Raw genomic sequence first — 23,349 nt, 5'->3', positions numbered from 1 at the left:
AAGAAAAGTGCATAACTTTACAATACTGTTTCTCTGTTTGACTGCTCCTTGGCTAATCTTACCAACGTCAGATTTTCTACAGTGCTTCTGTGTGTTTTTTCTGTATTTGCCACCTCTGAATTGATTTGTCAAGCACCGGCCATCAGCCTTGCTTTAATTGAGCATCTCTCAAAGACCAGCTGCTGTAGGAATTCCCACAGAGGATGAATTTGCCAACATGTTTTTCTTCATTTTAGAAGTGTAGTAGCACTTGGGCTAATTTTTGACAGAAATAATCCAATATGTGTCTGGCCATATGAATTAGTAATCTGGCGCTTCTTTCCTAACTAAATTAGCCCTGAATAGCACTCATGATAGGGTAGGTGCTCTGGGAGGTACAAAGATGTGATTATGGTTATGATCAGCCTGGATGTGTCATAGCTCCCTAACCTTTTCACCTCTCCTGGTGGGCAAAAAGGAAGGTTCTACAGTTGCCTTAGAAGCTGTATTCTGTATGCTAGAAAAGCAAAGTAACTTTGTTTTTGGGGCAGTATTTTGACATGCTACTCTAATGAAGCTTTTTATTGACAAAGTGAGGTGATAATGCCTGTGTTAGGTACTCTGTATCTCTGTCTTTTTTTTTTTTTTTCCTTTTTTCTTTCATGCTAAATCCAGTGAATTCTGAAATTCTTTGTTTTTACATAAACAGACTCTAAAAAAACCACCCCTCAACTCCTGAAATGATTTATACAAAATTAAGTCTTTTTAAAGACAGTGTCTGTCAGCTTGTTTAATTTACTCTTGATATGTTATGACTAGTATTAAGCCAGCATTAATATAGGAAGAAAAAATGTCTGAGGCAACCGTTTTTGTTATCCACAGTTATTAGGTGGTTGAAAAAATGCTGGAGGATTAAAACAATTTCTTTTAAAGCAGAACTAGGGTAAGAGCAAAGCAGTTTGTTATTTTCGAATGAGTTGTTTCTCTCTTTGTGTTTCTTTTCACATATAGTTCTCATCTTTTTCATAAATAAGATGTAAATGTAACTTGGTGATTAAGTTGATAAGTAGTGCCATATAGGACTACTATTATTTTGAAAATATTTTTTGAAAACAAATTATAATAATAGTGAAAGTAGTAATGAGAGTGGAGAATATTACCAGCTATCTGATCTACCTTATCTTGCCTTTTGATTCATGTTGTTTCTTTACAATATTCAGAGGATTGGAAAATTAAAGGTTTTTTCTATAGGTCTTCATTCTTGATCATTTCAGTGATTCAGCTGCTGCTTTACTGTTCAATTAATTAATTGCAACACTATATCCATGTACCAGTGTTTCCTCCCAAAATTCTCTCTTAGTGTTAGTGGAGTTGAGTCTGGCAAGAAATGTGAAGGGCAACAAGAAAAGATTCTACAAATATATCAATAACAAAAGGAAGACCAAGGAAAACATGGCCCACTGCTAAATGGGGTAGGGGCCTTGGTGACAAAGGACACAGAAGAGCCAGAGGTACTCAATGCCTTCTTTGCCTCTGTCTTTACTGGTAAGACTGGCTTTCAGAAATACCCTGGCACCAGAGAGAAAATCTGCAGCAAAGACTGCTTACCCTCTGTGGAGGAGGATCAGGTTAAGAAACACTTAGACAGACTGAATGTACATAAGACCTTGTGGTCTGACAGAATATACCCAGGAGTGCTGAGGGAGTTGGCTTATGTCATTGCAAAAGTTGTAGGGACTGGGAGAGATTCATGAAGACTCAAAGAAAGCAAATATCACTCCTGTTTTTAAGAAGGGCAAGAAGGACGATCTGAGGAACTTGGGCTGGTCAGCCTCACTTTGATTCCTGGGAAGGTGGTAAAGCAACTCATTCTGGAAATAATGTCCAAACACATGAAGGACAAGAAGATGATCAGGAGTAGTCAGCATGGATTTACAAAGGGGGAATTGTGCTTAACCAAGCTGATTGCCTTCTATAATGAAGTGACTAGCTTGGTGGATGAGGAGAGAGCAGTGGATGTTGTTTATCTTGACTTCAGTAAGACTTGACACTGTCTCCCATATATAGACAAGCTGATGAAGTATGAGTTAGGTAAGTGGACAGTGAGGTGGACTGAAAACTGACTGAACAACCAGGCCCATGGAGTAGTGGTCAGTGGCACGAAGCCCAGCTGAAGGCTAGACACTTGTGGTGTACCCCAGGGTTTGATATTTGTGCCAATGCTGTTTAACATCTTCAATAACGACCTGGACAATTAGGGCAGAGAATACTTTTAGCAAATTTTCAGCTGGTACAAAACTGTGAGGAGTAGCTGCTAGACCAGTTGGTGGCTCTACTGTCCAGAGGGACCTCAGCAGGCTGGAAAGTTGGGCAAAGAGGAACCAACTGAAGTTCTATAACAGGAAACCCCATGAACCTGTGGAGGAATAACCCCATGCACCACTATACACTGGGGGTTGACTGGCTGGAAGGCAGCTCTGCAGAGTAGGATCTTGGTGTCCTTGCGGATGACAAGATGAACACTAGCCAGCAATGTGCCCTCGCAGCAAAGACGACCAATGACCTCCTGGGCTGCATTAGGCAGAGCATTGCCAGCAGGCTGTGGGAGGTGGTCCTTCTTCTCTACTCATATTGGTGAGACTACATCTGGAGCACTGAGTCCAGTTCTGGGCTTTCCAGTAAAAGACAGATGGATTTACTGGACTGAGTCCAGCAAAAGGCTACAAAGACTATTAATGATCTTTGATATGAGGAGGGGCTGAGAGAGCTGAGCCTATTCAGTCTGGAAAGAAGGTGGCTCAGAGAGATCTTATCCATGTTTTGTTTTTTTTTTTAAAAAAAAGTCCTGATGGAACTGAATGAGGAAGAGGAAGCCAGACTTTTCTCAGTGGTGCCCCGTGAGACAGTGGGCACAAAGGCAAGCCAAGAGGCAATGGGCACAAATTGAAATGCATGAAATTTCTCCTGAACACAAGGAAACACACAACTGTGAGAGCTGTCAAAAAGCAGAACAGGTTGCCCAGAGAGGTTGTGAAGTCTCTGTCTGTGGAGATACCACAAAGCTGACTGCACACGGTGTCACCTGCCACTGAGGGGAGAGACAGGTTCTTCTAGGGATCCTTGACAGAATGATGACAGCGCTAATTGTAGTTACAATTAAAGCTTTATTTTCTTAACAGGATATTATGGTTAATATAGCAAAGAATTTATGATCAGAATGGCACAGGGTTTCTACAAGCAGGATCAATATAGTACAGTCTATAAAGTAGCATAATACAGAATTTATAACACAGCTTATGATTTCTAATCACCTGGACCCTCTGCAGATTGGGTCAAATCTTAATACATGATTTGCTGTATCAATATAACAATCGTAATCTAGACTTGAAAATCATGTAAAAGAATGAGTCACTCAATCTTTGGAGGAAGCAGAGGACAGTGGAGGCATCCCTGGCCACTGGGAGGTCCAAGGTCTCACTGTCCAGCAGCAGCTCTGGTCCAGGTTCCCCACTTATGCCTTGTAACGGCTTGATTTTACAGACAGTGCTCTGTGTACTGCTATGCTTCCCTGTTCTGTGATGGGTTCATCACCACCATCTGGTTGACCGGGTGCCTAAGACTTTCAAGGCCAGTGAGGAAAGGAGTAATTGGCCTGGCGCCTAGGAATCTCGAGGCTGATAGGAAGGAGATGAAGAAATCTGTCTTGTCTGCTTGGTTCACAGGACCTTCAAGGCCTGATAATGAGGGAGGAAGGAAGGAAGAAGTGACCTCGGTCACACAGAATGGCTGCTCGCCTCATAAAATGGTGTTAGTTATGCTAACCACATTACCAGGGCTTGGGAGCAGAGGGTACTAGTCATACACAGCCTGCTCTGGCTGAGCCTGCTTTGGCAGATGATGTTGGATTAGATGATCTCAGAGATTCCCTCCCAACATCAGTCTTTCTGTCATTCTGTGAAAACTTGTACTGGCATTGGAAGCAGAAAATGGCTTAATATAGTCATTCAGGGGCATTTCCTCTTTCATGGGCCATGGTATTCCTCAGTGGAGAGACAGGCTTGTCTTTAGGACCAATGCTTTTTGTCTTCCCTCTTTCTTAAACTATTCTGTTTCTCTCTTCTGCTTTTCTTCCCATATGTGGCATTTTATTTGTTGCACCAGCATTTTGTTCTTTTGTACGTTTCCTTCCCTCTCCCGTTTTGTTGCTGAAATGTTTAGCAATGGAGGACTTAAGTTTGATGCATAACCGTACAGCCAGATGTACTACTTGTGCTTCACTGAGCCTAATAAAGAACTCTAGATTTCATGCCTTTTGTCTTGGGATAATTGCAGAGTTGAGGAAACATCTCTGAATCAAGTCACACTAGTACTGAAAACAGTTCTCTATAATTTGAAACACTCCGAATGATTTTCTAGAGTTTAGTAACTAGGTACTGTAAAACATCTAAATGTTGGAAAGGGATATATGCTTAGACTTGCTGGGGAGGCATATCTTAGAATTAATAATGAGGATTATACCTTGTATATGTCTGCTTATAATTTTTAAAAACAAGTTGCCTCTGACTTGTAGCAAGAAAACTCAGGTTTTATATAGATGAATGTTTTTCTTCTGTCATTGGTTATAAATAAAAAATGAGATGAGAAGGGATTAGATTTTGTTTAATGTGTAGGATTGTATAAGCAACGTGTAATACAAATTGTCTTAAGTTTTAATAGCCTTTTAAATATGATACATGGTTTGTGATGTTCCTGTCTTTATGAATGAATGGTGCCATTTCATCAAAAAGCTTTTAAAATTTTGTCTTGTGCTTTACAGGAAACTGGGTTGCAGTACAAGAAATTCATGGCCTATCCTTGGATCCTAACAGTTACTTGGCCGGTGGACATGGTGAGGTTCTCTTGTAGTTCTCTGCAACTGTAATGTAGCATTTTCTGTGGCTGCATTTCCTGTTTTCCAGTGGAGGCAAATACATCAGAATGAGTCATCTTAAATTGTGCATTAGTGAATGGAGATAATCATGTACTTCTGAGGTCTGCTTCATCTGATCTGTGTTAGACCTCTGGTTTGGAATGAAAACATGCTTTCAAAATGCCCGTTTCTTGCTATTGATGTCAAAGGGAGGTGAAGGTGACCCACCGAGTTGGACGTGATGAATTGCTCGTATAGCATTTTGAACAGACTGTTGTGTGTCACAGAATCACAGAATGGTAGGGATTGGAAGGGACCTCTGAAGATCATCTGGTCCAACCCTCCTGCCAAGGCAGAATCACCTAGGGCAGGTTGCACAGGAACGCATCCAGTTGGGTTTTGAAAGTCTTCAGAGAAAGAGACTCCACAACCTCTCTGAGCAGCCTGTTCCAGTGCTCCATCACCCTCATAGTAAAGAAGTTTTTCCTCATGTTGAGGTGGAACTTCCTGTGCTGCAGTTTATGCCCATTGCCCCTTGTCCTGTAGAGTTGTCAAGTTGCAGTGGTGTTCAAGAGTGTTCCCCATCCCTTCCAGCAAGCTCTACACCCACATGTGTGTGCTGGTGCATGCATACATGCACGCAGGCTATGCACATAGAGGTTTAGGCAGACAGATTTGTTCATTTACGTTTGCAACAGAATATTTTCATGAAACAAGCTTTTGATTGGAAGAATACTTTGAGAACAGAAACAGGTTTACTGTAATGCCTCTTCTCATACAACACTTGCAGCATTGTGGGGAATTCATCTTAACTCCTTGTTGGCACTTAACTTTGACTTTCCTCTCTTTCCATAGACTGTGTATGAAAGAAACATTTCAGGGATGAGTCAAAGCAGGAGCCTCAGTTGAGTGGTTTGAATGGTTCTCTGGAAGAACCTGTATTAAGCGCCTAATCTGACTTGGTTTCTGGAAGCAGAGTAGCTTCTCTCTACTGGGTATGGAGGGAATCTAAGAGAATCCCAAGTTAGGTGCCCATTTTGATGGTGTGCCCATTCTGCTGTCTATATATTTACAGTATGCATATTACCATTAAACAGTATGCTGGTATGATGTACATGGACAGTAGAAATGCTCTTAAAAAGTGAGATGTCGTCCTGTGTTTGTGCTGCTTTTCAGATTGAGGAGTAAGCTACAGTGATCAAGCGGGTATTTCCTGAAGTTGTAGGTTGTCTTTCTGCTGTCTGTGTCATGATCAAGGAGCCTTTAATGGGGCCTGCTGGTGACTTCCTTTTCTGTCTTGGCATTTGCTGCTACTGTTAGGGTCTGAACTGACTCTTGCAACCTGATCAGGAACGTATCCCAAATTCCAAACTTCAGATTTCCAATGTGCACTGGGTCATGGACATCCTTGAGATCAGTCTGTGTATGTGTTTATTTTTCAAGAAAGCAGTGAGTCCTGTGCTTTGGAAACAAAGTTACAAGACAGGAGCATAAAGTGCATTTTGTGAGTACAGGAGGTTATTCCGGGTGTGAAGCTGTGGATTAGAATATGTCTGAGAAGCTGTCTGACCAACTGTGGGACCAGTGGCCTGCCTTCAGGATGATGTTTTCCATACTGAGTGAAGTTTTGGAATTACCTGGCACCATTCATACCTGGAAACTATCAGGATGCAAATTAATATTCAGAGCCATTCCTGGGATCTCTGAAGTGCAGATGGAATAAATGCCTGAAGTTGGCATCTACAAAGTCTTCCTAGTGTGCTTTTCACGAGGTGCACCATTTCATGTGAGAAGTCATTTGAACCATCATCTCACTGCTTTCTTCCTGGCAGTATCAACTGTACTGTGAACACTCTTGTGGCTTTATTGTAACTTGCTTTTTGTGTAATGTCCAAGGCATTGCCTACTTACTGTTTCTGTGAAGGTTTTCAGAGACTTAGGTGCTGGTGGTATAGGTGACTCAGTATTTGTCATTAAGCTGTAGGCTGATAAACCCCTTAAGCTGGCAGTGCTGCTGAGGAACACAGTCCCATCCTGCCCCGTACCACAGTTGTTTATTTTCACTTCCCCGGTGTCAGATCTTTTGTTTAAGACATGTTTCTCTAATTACATGCTGAACTGCCTTGGGAAACTGATGCCACTGAAAAACAATTTGGCAAAGTAGCTGTTCTTTTTCAGTCGCTTCAGTTTCCTCCTGGGTTTTACCATGCGCTTGCAGGAACAGGAAGGATGGGGAAGTGGAGGAGCACTACTACCTGTGAGGAAGTAGAAGAGGGCAGGAGTGCTCATGGTTTATGCCAGTTAAAGTTATTCAAGGTGCTGTGGCTTCACATGCCCTCTCCCACCTGTCCCTGCACAGCTACCTCGCGTACATTACTTTCAGATGTGAGCTGTCATAACAGTGTAGTGCTAATGAGGCCAGTTTGTATCTGTGCTTGCGTGTAACCTATCTGCATGTCCCTACTGTTGTGTAATAGCCATGAACAAAGTTTTGGGGTGCTGAGGTAAAGCTGTCAGCAAAACTCTGATGTTCAGTGGGAGAGATGTAAATGGTGTGCACAGACAAAACTAATTAGTGTGTTTTCTCTTGACTCTTCTTGTGCAGGACAATGAAGACTACCCGCTGATCAGAACAGGACCCTACTGGAAGAAGTTCAAGGCCAATTTCTGTGAATTTATCGCAGTGCTTGTCCAACAGTGCCAGTGCAGCATCCTGTATGATAGCTATTTGATGGATACTATCATCTCACTGCTTACAGGCTTAGCGGACTCCATGGTCAGAGCATTTAGACACACAAGCACTTTGGCAGGTAAAATAATACAGAGTTGCTCTAGATTGTGAATTTTGTTGACTTGTTTACAAACAAAACTGCTCAAAATTGTAAAGCTCTCTTTACTGGAGCAGTTGTTCCCTTATGCACTGGTAGTGCCTTCCTCTTAATGTATGTTACCGTAATATAAATTATTTGTACCCATGTGTATCTGAATGGAATTTGGATGCTCTAGATATGATAGATCTAGGCCACTTTTTCTTTCCAAAGAAAATTTCTTTTATGTCTGACATGACTAACTTTAGAATTATGCTGTGTTCCGATTCTTTTTTGTTTTTTTTCAATAATTGATTTTTCACAGACAGTTTTCTATTTTGTTGTTTCCCTCCCTCCACTAATTAATGTGATGACATTGCATTAAATGCTTCACCTATAAAAGCTTCCTTTTGGAGAGCTGCTATTTTTGTGGTACCTGTGCTAAAAAGAACATTGCTTGTTACACATTTTTGTTTCATGTAGCATGATGATACTAAAACTATTACATTTTTCTTTTTTCCCTAAAGCCAGTAAATACCCTCTCTGCCATGCAAAGAATACTTAAAGTATAATTTGTTCTAAAGTACGCTGCTTGCTTTGAAGGCTCAAAAAACCCCACTTGAAATCTATGCAGACCATTTAGTGATCCTTAGAGGGACATGAATTTTTGTCAAGTCAAGTAAAATACTGAGATTCCCAGGCTTTTATGGGCCAGCTTCACTGTTGTTTTTCTTTTCTTTTTGTTACTGAAAATCATCTGTTCCACAACTCTAGATTCTTTTGCCGAAAAATCAAAAATACATAAACTAAGGAGAGAGTTGTTTAGTACATTACTTCTCTGACTAGAACTCTGGCCAAAAGTTGCAAATCACCAGTAATATCACTAAATTTTCTTTTTTTGGTCATTGTCTGCCTTTAAAATAAACACTGTATTTTAAAACAAATTACTGTAATCTGGTAGAGCTCATATTTTGGATAATGAACTGGATTTGGCTAACCATATCCTTTTTGTGGTAAAGTGGTGAATATATTTATGCTACGTATCTCTAAGCTAAACTAAATATGTTTGGTTTGTTTCCTTCTTAGCAATGAAACTTCTTGCAGCAGTTGTAAGTGTACATATGAACCTTGATGTCAACAAGTACAATACTCAAAGATTATACGAGGTGGAGAAGAAGAAGGTAAGTGGCAAGAGGACCAATTACAGACTTGACCAGCTAGAGGGAAAAGGGAAAGAGGTTAGGCATGTGTCTTTTATGGGAGATGCATGAAGGTGTAAAAAGAGGGATTGCTGACAGTTTGCTATTGGGTTACTGCAGTTCTTTGAGGTCTATATGTTTATCAAATGCATGGTGCAGAGCAGGTGTGACTGACTAGATTAAGTGGTACCAAAAACGCTAAGGTAATAACTTGTGATGTCTGTCTTACTAATTGCTTATCTAAATTGGCATCATTAGGCCTTGATCTCTACACAAATACAAATTTACACACGCATGTAATTGCATTAGTAGCTCTGGTGGTGTGGGAGTGCAGTTTTGCATATGTTTATACAAATTATGAGCCAAAATGTTAGTTCTTGAACTGAATTTCAATGAATGGAAAAGGACACAGGATAGCTGCCATCTCTGTATAAGTAATGCATTGTAAAAATAGTCATAACTTCAGGTATGACATGTATCTTTCTTGCTGTTCAGTTTCTGCCATTTCTTCCCTGCTTAGGCAGACAGCTCCTTACCAACTCCCAGAGACAGGCCTGTATCTGTAAGAAATAATTCTGGCTGGAGGGTCAAGGTGATATGATGTATGAATATCAAGCATAGTTCCTTCTCTCCTGACCTTAGAATCAGTTCTGAGCTTTGTATGCCCATAGACTTCTCTGTTACAGAAATAACCTCTTTTTCTGTGGGAAGAAGTGTTTGGGTGGTAACAGGGTTTTTTAGTATCATCTTAAGTCTGATCATATGGGAAAAACAGAGGAAATGTGGGTGTTGCGGCAGGGGTGGGACAGGACACCAAACTTGTCCCTCTTCATAATGCTGTTGATGAGAGAATGTTTTTATTAAGTGACTTAGGTTTCCAGAGGTTCAAAACTAGATTTTCATGGCTTGGTTAAAGTACATGCTCATTGTGGAATAGGTGCATTTTGAAAATTCTCTTGTCTGCCTGTCTTCCATGTCTGTTTAAGTGCATAAAAAGAGAATTTGGACCTATATGTAAAGATGGCTTAATAGTTGTGCTGTATCTTTCTATGTATTGGTAGCTCAAGACTCAATATATCAAACATGGTATGTGCTGTACGTTGTTATCCAGGCTAGCAGTTGATATCTGGTAAATCTTTCATCTGGATGTAGCTTCAAGAAGGCCAGTTGGTAGTGTAGGTACAGACCACTCATTTTATGTTGATACCATGCAAAAACACTAGTGATTTACACCACAGTGGTATTTTAAGTGCACTGATGCAAATTTTTCCTGTGTAGTGAATTGTGGGACCAATGTTAACATTCAGTTTTCTTTGTATTCCAGTATGAGCAGAAGCTTGTAGAGATACAGAACATGATGAATGCTATTTTCAAAGGGACGTTTCTAAACCGTTACCGGTAAGAATAAAAATAAAACTGTGATGTGTATCTGCATTCCAAAGTAACTTTTGCTCATAATGTCCAGATATCAGAATCAACTTGAATATCCTAGAGGCATTTATGGTGTCAAGGAAAATGTAGCAGTTAAATTATCTTAAAGAATTTATACAAAAGAATATTATAATAAAGAATTTTATACAAAAGGACCTCTCTCAAGTATGTTTCTTAAATTCTTCCTACTGGCTATATAGCAGTGCATTTGTGATTGAGAAGATATCCAGAATTACAGAACAATTATTGTATGAAACATTTGTAGCTAAAAGTAGCCAAATTGTTGATTGAAGACTAATTTAGAGCATTAATATGAAGATATTTTTAGTATTTTGGATTATACATGCTTCTGCAATTCCAGAAAATAAAAATATTGAAAATAATGTAATGAATACGTATTAGGCATTTTAAATGTATTAATGTTACAATTTTATAATTTCACAGTGATGTGATCCCTGAGATCCGAGCAACTTGCATTGAAGAAATTGGCAGCTGCATTAAAACATACCCAGATGCTTTTTTAAAAGATAGCTACTTAAAATACATTGGGTGGATGCTGTATGATAAGGTAAAGTTTTAATTTTTTGTACTGGGGACAGTAGATGGGATTTTTTTTTTCCCTAAAGAACCCTAATGTTTAAATTCCTGAGAGTAGGTATTTAAGACTGTGGTGGTACAAAAGACATTTTATTTTCTTCCCTATTTCAGGTTTTATTTTTAAAACCATTGTAGCACAAAATAGCAGAGAACATTTTTTCCAGTACTGTAGCAGTGTGTGTTCCTGTGTGTACAGTTATTTTACATGTTACTGAATTGGGAACTATTACTAAGTTGTAAAATGGCCTATGTCCTTTGAGCACATGCAGTGTTAAACGTGGACTAGAATTCTGCTTTTAGTTTTGATTGCTACATTCAAAATTTTGTTTATTTTATAAAAATGAACAAATAGATACTACCTTTACTAAAATAGTCTTCTTCAATATTGCATTTCTCATTTGGATTTAAATGGATATAGAAAAGACAGAAAATGCAGTCATTTCCTAAAGGGTTTTCTCCTTTTCCTTACACTTACTTTGTTTTTTCTTCTTGAGTAGAGGCACATTTGAAAAAAAAACAACAAAACCCTCACCAAAACCAAACCAAAACAATCAAAAGAAAGCAGTAACTCAAAAATATGCTTTTTCTCATGCTTCTAAAATCCGTGAGAGATTTTAAGGCAATAGGTGTATTTATTGTAAATGGCTAATCACCGAAATTGGCACATTGTACTTCTGCAGGCCACTTTTTAAAGTGTGTATAGCTTCTGTAAAAATTCTGAAGCGTCCACAGTTTTGTGTCAGCTTTAGGTAATGTTTGTGTTCTGTGAATAAAATCATAGTTTATCACAAAGCCAGGAGGGGGAGCACAATGCCTCTTTTTTTTTTTTTTTCTCCCCTGTACTACCCTGTAAAAGTAGTATTTGGATATTTAGAATAACAAATCTTATCAAGAACTGTCATCTTTTCCTGCATAAATTTTATCTGATCAGAATATCTTTTTAGTATATGTTCAGCTGGGAGAATTCTCAAAAGAAAAAGTCATTTTTTGAAGACTATGTGTCTTCATTCCCAGTGCTGTACAGTGAAAATTAACAGCTGGTGTCTCTGATTAATGCACATAGCTCATCCAATGTTGTTTACTGGGAACTGCAGATAGTTGTTTTTCTAAAGCTTATTATCTGAAAGCAATGTGGATGCAAGCAGGGTGAGATAAAGTGAGTAGTCTTCCATATTCCACGTTTGGCCAAGACCTGGTAGTGTGCCACTACTGGTGGTTGAAGTCCCGGCTGTGCTTTGTGATTTGCAGCCACTGTGAAATTGCCCGATTCCAAAATGGGAGCAGGGCATTTTTGGCACCAACAGGGGCAGCAGTGCTTTTATAAACATCTGAATGTTATTTCCCACTACTCCTCCTTAATAAACATTTCCATCCCATCTTGTTGGAGGCGGACGGCAAGAAACGGGTATCTCCCAGACCCAATTTTCTCTTAGAATATAACATAGAGAAGTTTGCCAAATAATGTAGGCCCCAGAGTGGAACAACCACAAAAGTGTTCTAACAGTGGAGGAAAACCTGGCCAGGATCATCTACAGTGCTGTAAACAGAGATTAAGTTCAGTCATTTGGGAGGCTTTAAAGTGGTGAGGGGAGGGGGAAATAAGTATAAAATTAACATTTTGTCTTCAAAGTCTTTTATTTGAATTCTTTCTTCCGCATGAGATACCTGTTTGCCATTATACCCTGATGTGAAACATTATGTTATTACGTGAAAGTTTATTTCCTAGGTGCAAGAAGATGCTCCAGATTCAGTGGTAATGTGCTCGAAATTGCATATGGGCCCAGTGAGAGTTGTAGAACAGTGCTGTAAAGATAGATTTTTTTTTTTTTTTCAAGTAGTTATGTTCATCTGCTAGAAGTAATTTAACTTTTTATTTTTGAAGCTGAAGCAATGGTTGATACTAAATCTGACAGCTGTGTGCATTTGAACAATATTATATCTAAGACCCGTCACCTATCAGGTGCCTGGGTTTCACAAATGCACAATGAATTTCACAAATTCACAGCACTCAAAGGCACTAGTGTTCTTCCAAAGGAATATATAGGTACTAAATGAGCATCCCGATCCAATGAAACCAGTGCTGGTCTGAGCAGCAGGTGTTGAAGGCAAATTCTGTCTAGAAAGTTCAGAGTTAAAGACCGGAAAAATCAAGACAATGAAGAATAAGGGGGAAAGTGGAAGGCAAAACTAGCAGACAGGAAGGCAAAGACGATGGAGATCCGCACTTGGGACCTCCTACCATGTTAAACTGGCTTTGTCTGGAACTTCAGGGCAAGTTGTTGAGGTTTTCTCATTATTCTAGGAAAAAAACGAAGAAATCCAGTGGAAGCAGGAACTTACTGTTGAACTTCTGTGCACTGACCATGTGATCCTCCTGGCCAATTTCAGGGTTTTGAAAGAGATTTGGTTTTGCTTCCCATTCAACATGGCTATAGAAACTGATCCCACAGTTACGGCTACTTCTGAAATACTGCTTTCTTCAAATGGTCCTGTTAAGAGTGGTTTTCTGCTCCACAGGTCATCTCTGTGCACATGTACTCATTTTTTTTTTTTTTTTTTGTGGGGGAGGGCAGTGTTAAAAATTGTTTTATCTCGACAGGACAGGTAAGCTGGATTGTCTTCGCTGTTCAGGAGTAATTCAGAAGCAGACCTAGTTTTCCCAATTTATTATTTGGGGAGTGTTGGGGAGGAAAAAAATGACCCAATGACCCCACCAAATCACCCAGGTCCCAGCCTGTATTTGTAAGGTTTATTGAATGGCCCCATCTTTGTGATAGCGGTGAGGCCGAAATCATAACTGAATGCGTCTAAGCAGTGTTGGAGCCCATGCAGAGCCCTTTGAGGTCACTGGAGCTGCCCACTGTATTACTGATGTTTTCTGCCAGTCTGTTTGCAGGTCAGGGTTGAAATATACTGTGATACAGCTGAGAGACAGTGTGTGTTCAGAGTATCCTGAAAATGTGCTGACATAATTCCCCTTCACTCTGTCACAGGTTTGAAAGACCAGAGAGGCAGGTATTTTATAAGATTAGAATGGTAGTTCTGGTGAGGGAAGTAGATGGCTGAGTGTTTGTACTTGCCTCCATTACTGTTGAAAGGAGATTAATATAAGTAGTGAGATAGTTTTAGAAGGATGCGAAGTAATTTTGAATGATCAAGAAGCTATGAGGAGTGATTAATCTAGAAAAGGAGAGGTGGTTGAGAAGGAGAAAGTGCAGATGAAAACATAAGAAAACAGCAGAACTAGTCATAGTAGAAGTAGTTATTTGTTCATAGCTACTAGAGTTAATTTTCTCAACACTTAAAAGAAACATACATATAGGGTTATGACTGATAGCTTTTGGGTGGGAACAGGATACCTTAGAAGGCAGGTAGTATAGTTTAATGTATTAAACTTTATATCCGCAGACCTGATATATATGCCACCTGACTGGCAAATGCAAATGACATTACTAGCTGCATGCCAAGGGCTATATGACCATCCGACAAACCATCACAGACATTTTTTTTTTCCTTTCTTGTTTCCTTTTACCCAAGCACAAATGCAGTCCCTATTCACAAGCAAAGTCTTGTGATGAAAGGCTGAGGGCAGCTGAAGCCAGGATGGCAGTAATTGACTGAGCTGAGTTTGTGCCAGTGTGCAGCAATGGGTACCAAGTCGGGACTGTTTGTGAGTTCTGTGCTGTGGAGCCCTTGTGGCTGTGGCAAGCTGCAGGTGTGGGCAACAGTCTCTTTCTCAGACAAGGCCTTTAATTTTAGAGTACAATAAAGAATACATACTGCTGTTGTGTCATGGGCAGAGTAGAGAGCAGTACTCATCGTTACCTGTTGATACTTCATTTTTGTATTTCTAGCAAAAAGCTGTCTTATGCAAAACTATTGGTCAAAGCCTGCTACTGGGAATCATCTTGTTTTCCATCTAAGCAGGTGAACAGGAACTTGTAGTAATGGATAGCCTATGTGTAGGTGGTCTCTGTTCTTGGGTTTCCTTGATTATTCTTACTTCTATTGTTAGCAAGAGGAATTAAGGAAGAAATATGAAGAGACTGATTCAAAACTTGCAGTTCATTTAAGTGTCTCTGCTGATATCCTCAGCATTTTAAGTTTACAGAACAGAGTGATTTTTCTGTGTTAGATCGTCAAAATGACTTTCTTAATGACATTTAAAGCTTTGTCGTTTGAAAGATTTAGCAATATGCATGAGAAAATTTAAAAGTTCGTTACGAAAAAGTCCTCTTTGAGGCATCTGTGAAGCAGCAGTTCTAACTATGAAATAACACCTTGCAGGGGTAAATATATTTTGCCTAAGTTAGTTAATCAGGCGGAATTCAAATCAACCTTTCTCTTCTTACAATGCTTAAAATATAGTGTTCCAGTATAAAACAGAAACAGGGAGAAGGCATAACATTTGAGACTGTATCTGTGAGAACCCACAATGATAAGCTAGTGCATTTCTGAGCTGTACCTCTTCCTCTGGGAATTTTCACTGGACCAGAATTTTTTGGAATCCTTAGTGTTTAACAATTATCCGAGTCAAATGTTGAAAGGAAGCAAACAGTCTGATGTATGGAAAGTGCTGATTGTATTAAGTAGATCATCCATACTCTTTGTTTAACAGGTGAATAGCACAATTCCTGCATCTTTTGCATTCTCTTGTGTTTTTTTAACTGGAAGTTCTGTGAGTTTCTTTGTTTCTTAGAGAGCCTAACATAAATTTTGTCACCTTTGACTCCCTGCAGGCTTCCTGTGTGTGTGTGTGTGTGAGAGTGAGAGAGATACATGTGTGTGCACACACAAACAAAATGGTACTGGTATCATTAATAAAGATGAGTCAGTATTTGGGTAGTCTGCTGTAGGCATGCACAAAGAACACAAAGAACTCTTATTTACATAATATAAATGCCAGTAGTGAGTAACATCAAAGGTACATATTTTTTTACTGTTAGCTGATGTCTCTTTCTCTTGTAGCAAGCTGAAGTGCGGTTGAAGTCTCTTCTGGGACTGCAGGGAATTTATAGCAGAAAAGAACTTGTTTCCAGGATGGATCTCTTTACTAGCAGATTCAAGGTAAATATAGTACTGTTTGCTATTTTTAAGTCTGGGTTGGGTGTATACACAGGATGTAATGTTTTGATCAGAGCTGATCTCCCCACTTTCTTGACTGACATGAGTTTAGAGTACTGCAGAAACAGCCTGCTTGACTGAGTGGATGAAGGAGTTTTGCAGAGATGTTTCCCTCTTTCAGTGGAATTTTCTGTTTCACTTTAGTTTGTGCACAAAATGGTGTTAGCGTGCACTGTGGTCAGTTATCACCGTTCATCCCGAATGGCACAGACTTTTTTTACAGGATCTTCTGCACATGGCAAAGAATTTCAGACTCTAAAGGTCCCTTTTTTTGAGACTCCTGATAATGGGTTAACCTTGTAGATACTGGACTGGCTGACCATGTATCACACTGATGTGGGAATGGCTCTCTGTTGATCCACCATGTCATTATGAATCTCGAAGAAGTATCCCTTATCTCCTTTCTGAACAAGTCAGATGATATGCTGTAATTTTTAGAGCTTGTTCTATGACCACACTGACCCGATACACTGCTTTTATCATATTCCGACATCCTGACTCATTTGAGAAGTAAGCCCTTTACTTTTTTAATCTTGCCCTAGATAATGATTTTATCAGCTACTCTTATCCCAGTGGGGCTGGGCCTTTTTGATACTTGAATAAGAAAACTCAAAATGCTGGGATTGGTATATCAGTCCTTCTGAATTGGTACATAATCAATGCCTGCATGTGGTGGTAATTCATGTTCTTTTTGCAAAAGGTGCAAGGGCTTACCCATATGTCAAAACAGTTGCTATAGCACATCCTCAAAGAACAAGACATAGATTAATATTGGTATCTTAAGTATAAATTATTCAGACAAACTTGGCCGTCTAAGATTAACCGCTGTTTTAAACAGTTTTGTGGTGGTCCTTTATCTTTCTGGTTAAAGGAAGGTGTAAGCTGCATAACCAGCTGCAGGATTGGTATTCAAAAACTGATGAAATAGCTCCCATGTGTTTGTACTGCGATCTCTCTCTGTGTGGAGGATGCTATATAAATGGATTATTGCCAACTCCATCCCTCAATCAAAAAAACCCAACCCAAGCGCATCACCTCCTTCCCAAACAGCTACCCACAAAATACAGACCAATCTGGAATAGTCCAAAGTTTAAATCATGCTTTCTCAGTAATTATATAACCATCAATCCATTTCCCACAAGTGGGAGTTGCATGTGCTCCCTCTGTTACTCGTGAGTGTTCAAACTCAGGATTCATGGACTTCTATACCTTGCAGCTGGGTTGTGAGAATAAGGAAGGTGCAAAGTAAAATGAATCTAGAGATTTAGAAATGATACGTTAAGTGAGAAAGCGGTTAGTTCCAAAACAAGCAAGTCCAAAGGTTTAATATGCCTTAAAGATGTAGGTTGCACTGAGGAGTGCGAGTTCTTGGGTACATCGGACAGCAAAATTTCCAGTGTTTTCTGAGGTGTTTGCATGTGTACCAAGTTACAATAGTGTGAATTCTGGAGGTCAGGAATATTGCTGCTACTCCATGAAGTACTTTTATGACTTGAGTCCTAATTGTCTTTCCAGCAAGGCACTGGCTTCTGTAATGTGTAGGTACATGCACTTTATTGTTGATGGGAGAAACTGATTATATAATGCTTGTAATTTGAGGCTTACCTTCATTTAACATACTGAAGTGCCAGTAGTAACATCTTGGAAACAAGTTGTCAGTCACTTTTAATTTGTAGACTGTAGTTGATTTCTTGTGAACGCATACATTACATCTATAAAAAATATCATATTACTGCATGATTAATTCAGTTAAAAAATTAACATGCTGTTAATTTTCAGGGGATATGGGGAGCTACTTGGTAGTAATCAAGTTGCCTTATGTCTCTTAGGAAATAGCTGCTGAAATAAAAATAAATCTCTGCTCTGCTAGTGTAGATGATCTAGCTGTAGCAAAAGTATATGTTTATTGAGAACAAACCATGTTACATCTTTTTATTGTCATTTTACATCCATTAGGATCGAATTGTGTCCATGCCTCTGGACAAGGACCATGAAGTAGCAGTTCAAGCCATGAAACTCTTGATGCTTATGTCACAGTAAATAATTTCTTTTTTAATTTACTGTATTGTTTTAATGGCAACAAGATCCGGATACAATCCTGATGAATCTCCCTGTAATCAATTACATGCTAGGAAACAAATTGCTCCTAGCAGAATATGAGTTACAGTTAAAGCTGCTCAAGACATGGCATTTTCTTTCTGTGGGAAATACCAATGTTAAGAAAACCCTCGTGCTGAGATTCAGTATGAATTCAGTATTTTTTATATCTTTATAATTCCCTCTGAAAGAAAATTCCACGTTTTCATTTTGGCTTTTCTTAAATAGAGCATCTGCCTGTCCTGGGGGAAGTCCCACCAAAGAATCTTCTGTCGCAGGGTTGCCAGGCGTTGACCAGGAGCTCAGGGAACTCTGCCATCTTCCCTGTCTCCCCATCCAATGCAGGAAGCCTGTGCTTTGAGGTTGCTGCTAGAATTTGGATTTCCAGATTCTTGACTCTGTGGTGGAGAACCAAGAAGCTATTGAACCCACAGCAGGCTGACTGACAGGGAATGAGCAAGTGTACAATATCTTGTTTTTGCTGAAGTGGAAAGCTAACAGAAGAGTTTTCTTGCAAAATTATCCATAAGCCATATTTGGTAGGATAATGGCAAGACGGAAGTGTGGGGAAAAACTAGACTAATATTGCAAAAGTATATGAATCCTATTTTGATGCATCCTTAAGCAGCATGTTTATTTTAGAAATGGCTTTATTTGCAAAATATGCAAAGAACAAATTATCTGTCCCTCTTTTTCAGTGCAAAATAAGAATAAAGAACCCACTGCATTTCATTGTTAATACAGTTGAGATGTTAGGACTCAATAAGTGTCTCTTCTGTCTCAGGGTATAAGTCGAATTAATGCAGATGCTTATAAGTTGAATTCTGCAGATGCAGATGCTTACTTCCACATACAGCATGGTGCATTGTCCAATAGCCTTGCGGGATTTGCTTTTCCATTTAAGCCAGAAGTATTGGTCATTGCTAGATGAGGACATAGACCTTAATGGACCAAATAACATGGTGGTGTAGGTATTGAAATGTAATGTAAAGTACGTTTGTATATTGAAGTGCTGCTTTATTGCCTGGACTCACTCCTATCTGACCTCAGGCTCGGTTGATTTGAGTGGCTTTTCTCTAGGCCTACTTCAACATACGCATCAGAACAGCATATGATTCTGTGAACATAGTATGACTTTCTGAAGGGAGTAGCATTGTTCGGGCCTCACTAGTAGTAGCTAGGGTTATATTGTTGCTGTGTTTACAGTGTCCATCTCTACACCCCTTGGTTCTCCATGGTGTGTAGCTGTTGGAACAAAGCACAGTGCTATGTATGTGTATAACGTGCCCTGTGCTAGGAGGAGCAGCACACCATTGTTGAAGTACAAAGATGCTGTATACCAGTTATGGCTGCCCTTGTTCTGTATCTGAACTAACAAGTGCTATATTAGCACTGCAGCTGTTTATCGTCTCTGGCTTTATTATAAGGAATCATGTTCTCATTAATGCAAGCTGCAGCTATAAAAGTTTGATCAATGTTTCTTTTTCCCTGAAGCAATTTTTTCCTGTTTTTTCTTGAATATGATTTTCAATGTGAATAAATGCCTTCTAAAGTTTTCTGAATGACCTTTTTCCATCATAAAATGTAGTTTTCATAAGTAAAATTAATAAATTTTGAAATTGTTTTTGATTAGGCTGTGTGGAGGCCTAGTAAATGCATGCTTCTCTCTCTTTTTGCTCACCTGTTTCATAGCCATCCTCCTTTCTGCTTCCCTTCCCCTCTAGTTGCTCTGAGCCCTGCTGATTTGGCTTAATTATTGGAGTGATGAAAGTGGGCATTGGGGACTCCATAAGCAAATGGAATGACAGCTCTTCTCTTTAATAAGACTAGTACTGACCAGTCTATAAAACCTGCGTGAAGAGAATGCAGACAATGTATAGACAGTCACAGGTACAGGCTTCTTAAGAGGTTGCATCAAGATGCCTTTCTAGGAGCAGAAAAGCTTATGCCTCAGTACCTACAACAGTGTCAAAAAGGACTCGCTGCTGGCATTGCAAGAAGCAAAGAAATTTCAGGGGCAGTGTGTCTCACATAGGTGTGTCTCATAGGTCAAAACCAGTATCTGGATATTGAGCAGTAATGCTGCTTGATACATGCAGTAAAGCATGAAATGGGGTTGTGGACAGCAACTCCCCTGCCTTTAAAGAATCATAAATGACAGCTTGTATAAATGGCTCTTCTACTTGCATGTATTAACGTAGTCAAATTTTTAGCTGCTGTTGTGATGCTTGGCTTCTCAGTGGATGGCTCACTTTTGTCAGCTGCAAACTTCACAACTTGCACATTTAGTGAGATCTGAAAGCCCTTTCAGATCAAGTTTCCATTTTTAAAGCTATCTGCAAGAACCTCTATCTCATGAACTCCCTATATTTGATTTGGAAGAGTGAATTATTTTTAACAAATAATATAATCTTAACTGGTCAGGTGCTGACCTCTAGAACATGTCTCTAATCTTGGAATAAATCTTTTGTTGTTTCATGACATGTGCTGGCAAGAAGCAAGGCCAGGAGTAACTTTTTTCCTCCAGTTAGTCCATTGAGTGCTCTGTGACTTTCTTGGGAAAAATTTACTATATCAGTAACTCTCTTTTACTGGCTTCCATAATTGTCTTTTGGGTGAGTATATTAGCAAGACCTCATTGCCAACTAATTATTTTTGTGATGTTTTATGGTTGCAGTGGAGCTGTGCTCCGTGTATGTTAGTAACAGCTTTGACCATCTCTTAACCATCACTGCATTACAGTCCTGTGGAATATACATTGACTACTCTGCATACTACTGGCCCATAAAACTGCTATGGGGGCCTTTACATTCCCTCTCTTGCTAGCTAGAGAGGCAGTGAAAACACTGATCTTTTCAATTCACTTAGATGTGTTACATTATTAAAAAAAATTCCAGTGCTGACTCAAAACCCTCTTGTCATGCATATACCTGTTTTTTCATATCCACATTTGTATTTTCATCTTGTCTATCTCTGTGTGTTGCAATTTTTTGTTTTCTCTTGTTTGTGGCATGTTGTCTTAATTGAATGCCAAGGTCTTTGGCCTAGTAGATTTCTATTTTTATACAGCATGAAGTGATCCTCAAACTGAAATGAGCCTATGAGGTTTAGCATAATAGAAATTATTAATGATACTGAATTATGCATAATTGTTATCATTAATGTTGCAAGGGATCTGAGAGGGAATAGAACTAGGAAGGAAATAAAGGGAGAAAACGTGAGCGACAATGAGAGGCCAAGGAATCTTAGTGAAAACATTGCCCTTTAGGAGTCAAATTAGTTCAGTGTGCCTGCTTGCCAGACAATTCTGTTCATTTGTCTACCTGGGCTTTAGTAAAGCCTTTGACAGTGTCTCCCATAGCATTCTCCTGGAGAAACTGGCAGCTCGTGGCTTAGACAGGCGTATTCTTCGCTGGCTGGACAGCCGAGCCCACAGAGTTGTGGTGAATGGAGTTAAATCCAGTTGGTGGCCAGTTACACGTGGTGTTCCCCAGGGCTCAGTTTTGGGGCTGGTCTTGTTCAATATCTTTATAGATGATCTGGATGAGGGGATCGAGTGCTCCCTCAGTAAGTTTGCAGATGACACCAAGTTGGGCAGGAGTGTTGATCTGCTGGAGGGTAGGAAGGCTCTGCAGAGGGATCTGGACAGGCTGGATTCATGGGCTGAAGTCAATTGTATGAGGTTTAACAAGGCCAAGTGCCAGGTCCTGCACTTTGGTCACAACAACCCCATGCAACGCTACAGGCTCGGGGAAGAGTGGCTGGAGAGCTGCCTGGTGGAAAAGGACCTGGGGGTGCTGGTTGACAGCCGGCTGAACATGAGCTGGCAATGTGCCCAGGTGGCCAAGAGGCCAACAGCATCCTGGCCTATATCAGAAATAGCATGGCCAGCAGGAGTAGGGAAGTGATTGTGCCCCTGTGTTCGGCACTGGTGAGGCCGCACCTTGAATCCTGTGTTCATTTTTGGGCCCCTCACTATTCACTACAAGAAGGGCATTGAGTTGCTGGAGTGTGTCCAGAGAAGGACAATGAATCAGGTGAGGGGTCTGGAGAACAAGTCTTAAGAGGAGTGGCTGAGGGAACTGGGGTTGTTTAGTCTGGAGAAAAGGAGGCTGAGGGGAGACCTGATCGCTCTCTGCAACAACCTGAAAGGGGGTTGTGGCGAGGTTGGTGTTGGTCTCTTCTCCCAAGTAACTAGCGACAGAACAAGAGGAAATGGCCTCAGGTTGTGCCAGGGGAAGTTTAGACTAGATATTAGGAAAAACTTCTTTACTGAGAGGGTGGTCAAACATTGGAATAGGCTGCCCAGGGAGGTGGTGGAGTCACCATCACTGGAAGTACTCAAAAAATGTGTAGACATGGGACTTCAGGATATGGTTTAGTGGGCATGGTGGTGTTGGGTTGAAGGTTGGACTTGATGATCTTGAAGGTCTTTTCCAACCTTAATGATTCTGTGATCCTGTGACCTATGATTTTTGTGTGCTTAACTACCTAAAAGAGTAGAGGGATTTTGGAGAAGAGCAGGAAAAGTAATTAGGTAACTGTAGTAGATGAATGAGGAAAGGTTACAAGTGGTGCAGGTAGGGGCACAAATCTACAAATAGCTTGAACATGTAAATAGCAAAGGGGAGAATCACTTAGTTAAGTGTTACTGAAAATTAAGCTGAGTTTTAAACACAAAACTCTCAAGTTTGAAATCTGGAAGAGCTGCCTTAGTGAGAACTGTGAGTATATTGCACTCATTGAGGACTTCACATAAATACTTTGAAAACTTATTTAATGCAGCTGATAAATGCATTAATTCTCACCACAGCACCTTGACAGGGGTCAGTAGAGGTAATCTAACTTAGAAATCCAGAAACTGAGGCTTGTAAGTTCCCAGTGTCCTGCTTAGCACAAAAGGCCTAAGTCAAGTAGGGGTACATCACTGTTGTGCTTAAAAATCGTAGTCTCCCTTCTGACTCTCAACTGGACTGGGGAGGATGTTTTAGCTTGAAGAGGGAGGGGCTACACTGTAGAAGAAATTTGAAAACTGGATTTGGCAAAGTATGCTGTGGCAAATAATAGAATATGTATTACTAATTCTAGTGGTAGATGTAGTTGTCCCATGATAAGTAGTTTAGTGTTAGCAGAGAGTTGAACTCTGTGATTCTGTAGTGTTCATTCATAGCTAGGCCATGGACTTCAGAGGAGAAAGGGAGAAAGT

At 39.9% G+C, this 23,349-nt stretch overlaps 1 protein-coding gene across 1 annotated transcript in view; it reads left to right on the top strand.

Annotated features, from left to right (window-relative positions):
• LOC309409865 (cohesin subunit SA-2-like) overlaps positions 1 to 23,349 on the top strand; it is a gene marked incomplete at both ends in the record, with an annotated part of 64,401 nt that overhangs the window by 9,137 nt on the left and 31,915 nt on the right. The window contains 7 exons of the mRNA XM_082006113.1: positions 4,796 to 4,867; positions 7,494 to 7,698; positions 8,782 to 8,942; positions 10,228 to 10,292; positions 10,770 to 10,893; positions 15,891 to 15,989; positions 18,003 to 18,082. Coding sequence (XP_081862239.1) covers positions 4,796 to 4,867; positions 7,494 to 7,698; positions 8,782 to 8,942; positions 10,228 to 10,292; positions 10,770 to 10,893; positions 15,891 to 15,989; positions 18,003 to 18,082 — 806 coding nt within the window. The remainder of the gene's footprint in view (positions 1 to 4,795; positions 4,868 to 7,493; positions 7,699 to 8,781; positions 8,943 to 10,227; positions 10,293 to 10,769; positions 10,894 to 15,890; positions 15,990 to 18,002; positions 18,083 to 23,349) is intronic.

This window comes from Phaethon aethereus (genome assembly GCF_964289735.1).
Source record: "Phaethon aethereus genome assembly, chromosome: 1".
NCBI lineage: Eukaryota > Metazoa > Chordata > Aves > Phaethontiformes > Phaethontidae > Phaethon > Phaethon aethereus.
The sequence above is the reverse complement of the archived record's forward strand: the minus strand, read 5'-3'. Positions and strand labels throughout refer to the sequence as shown.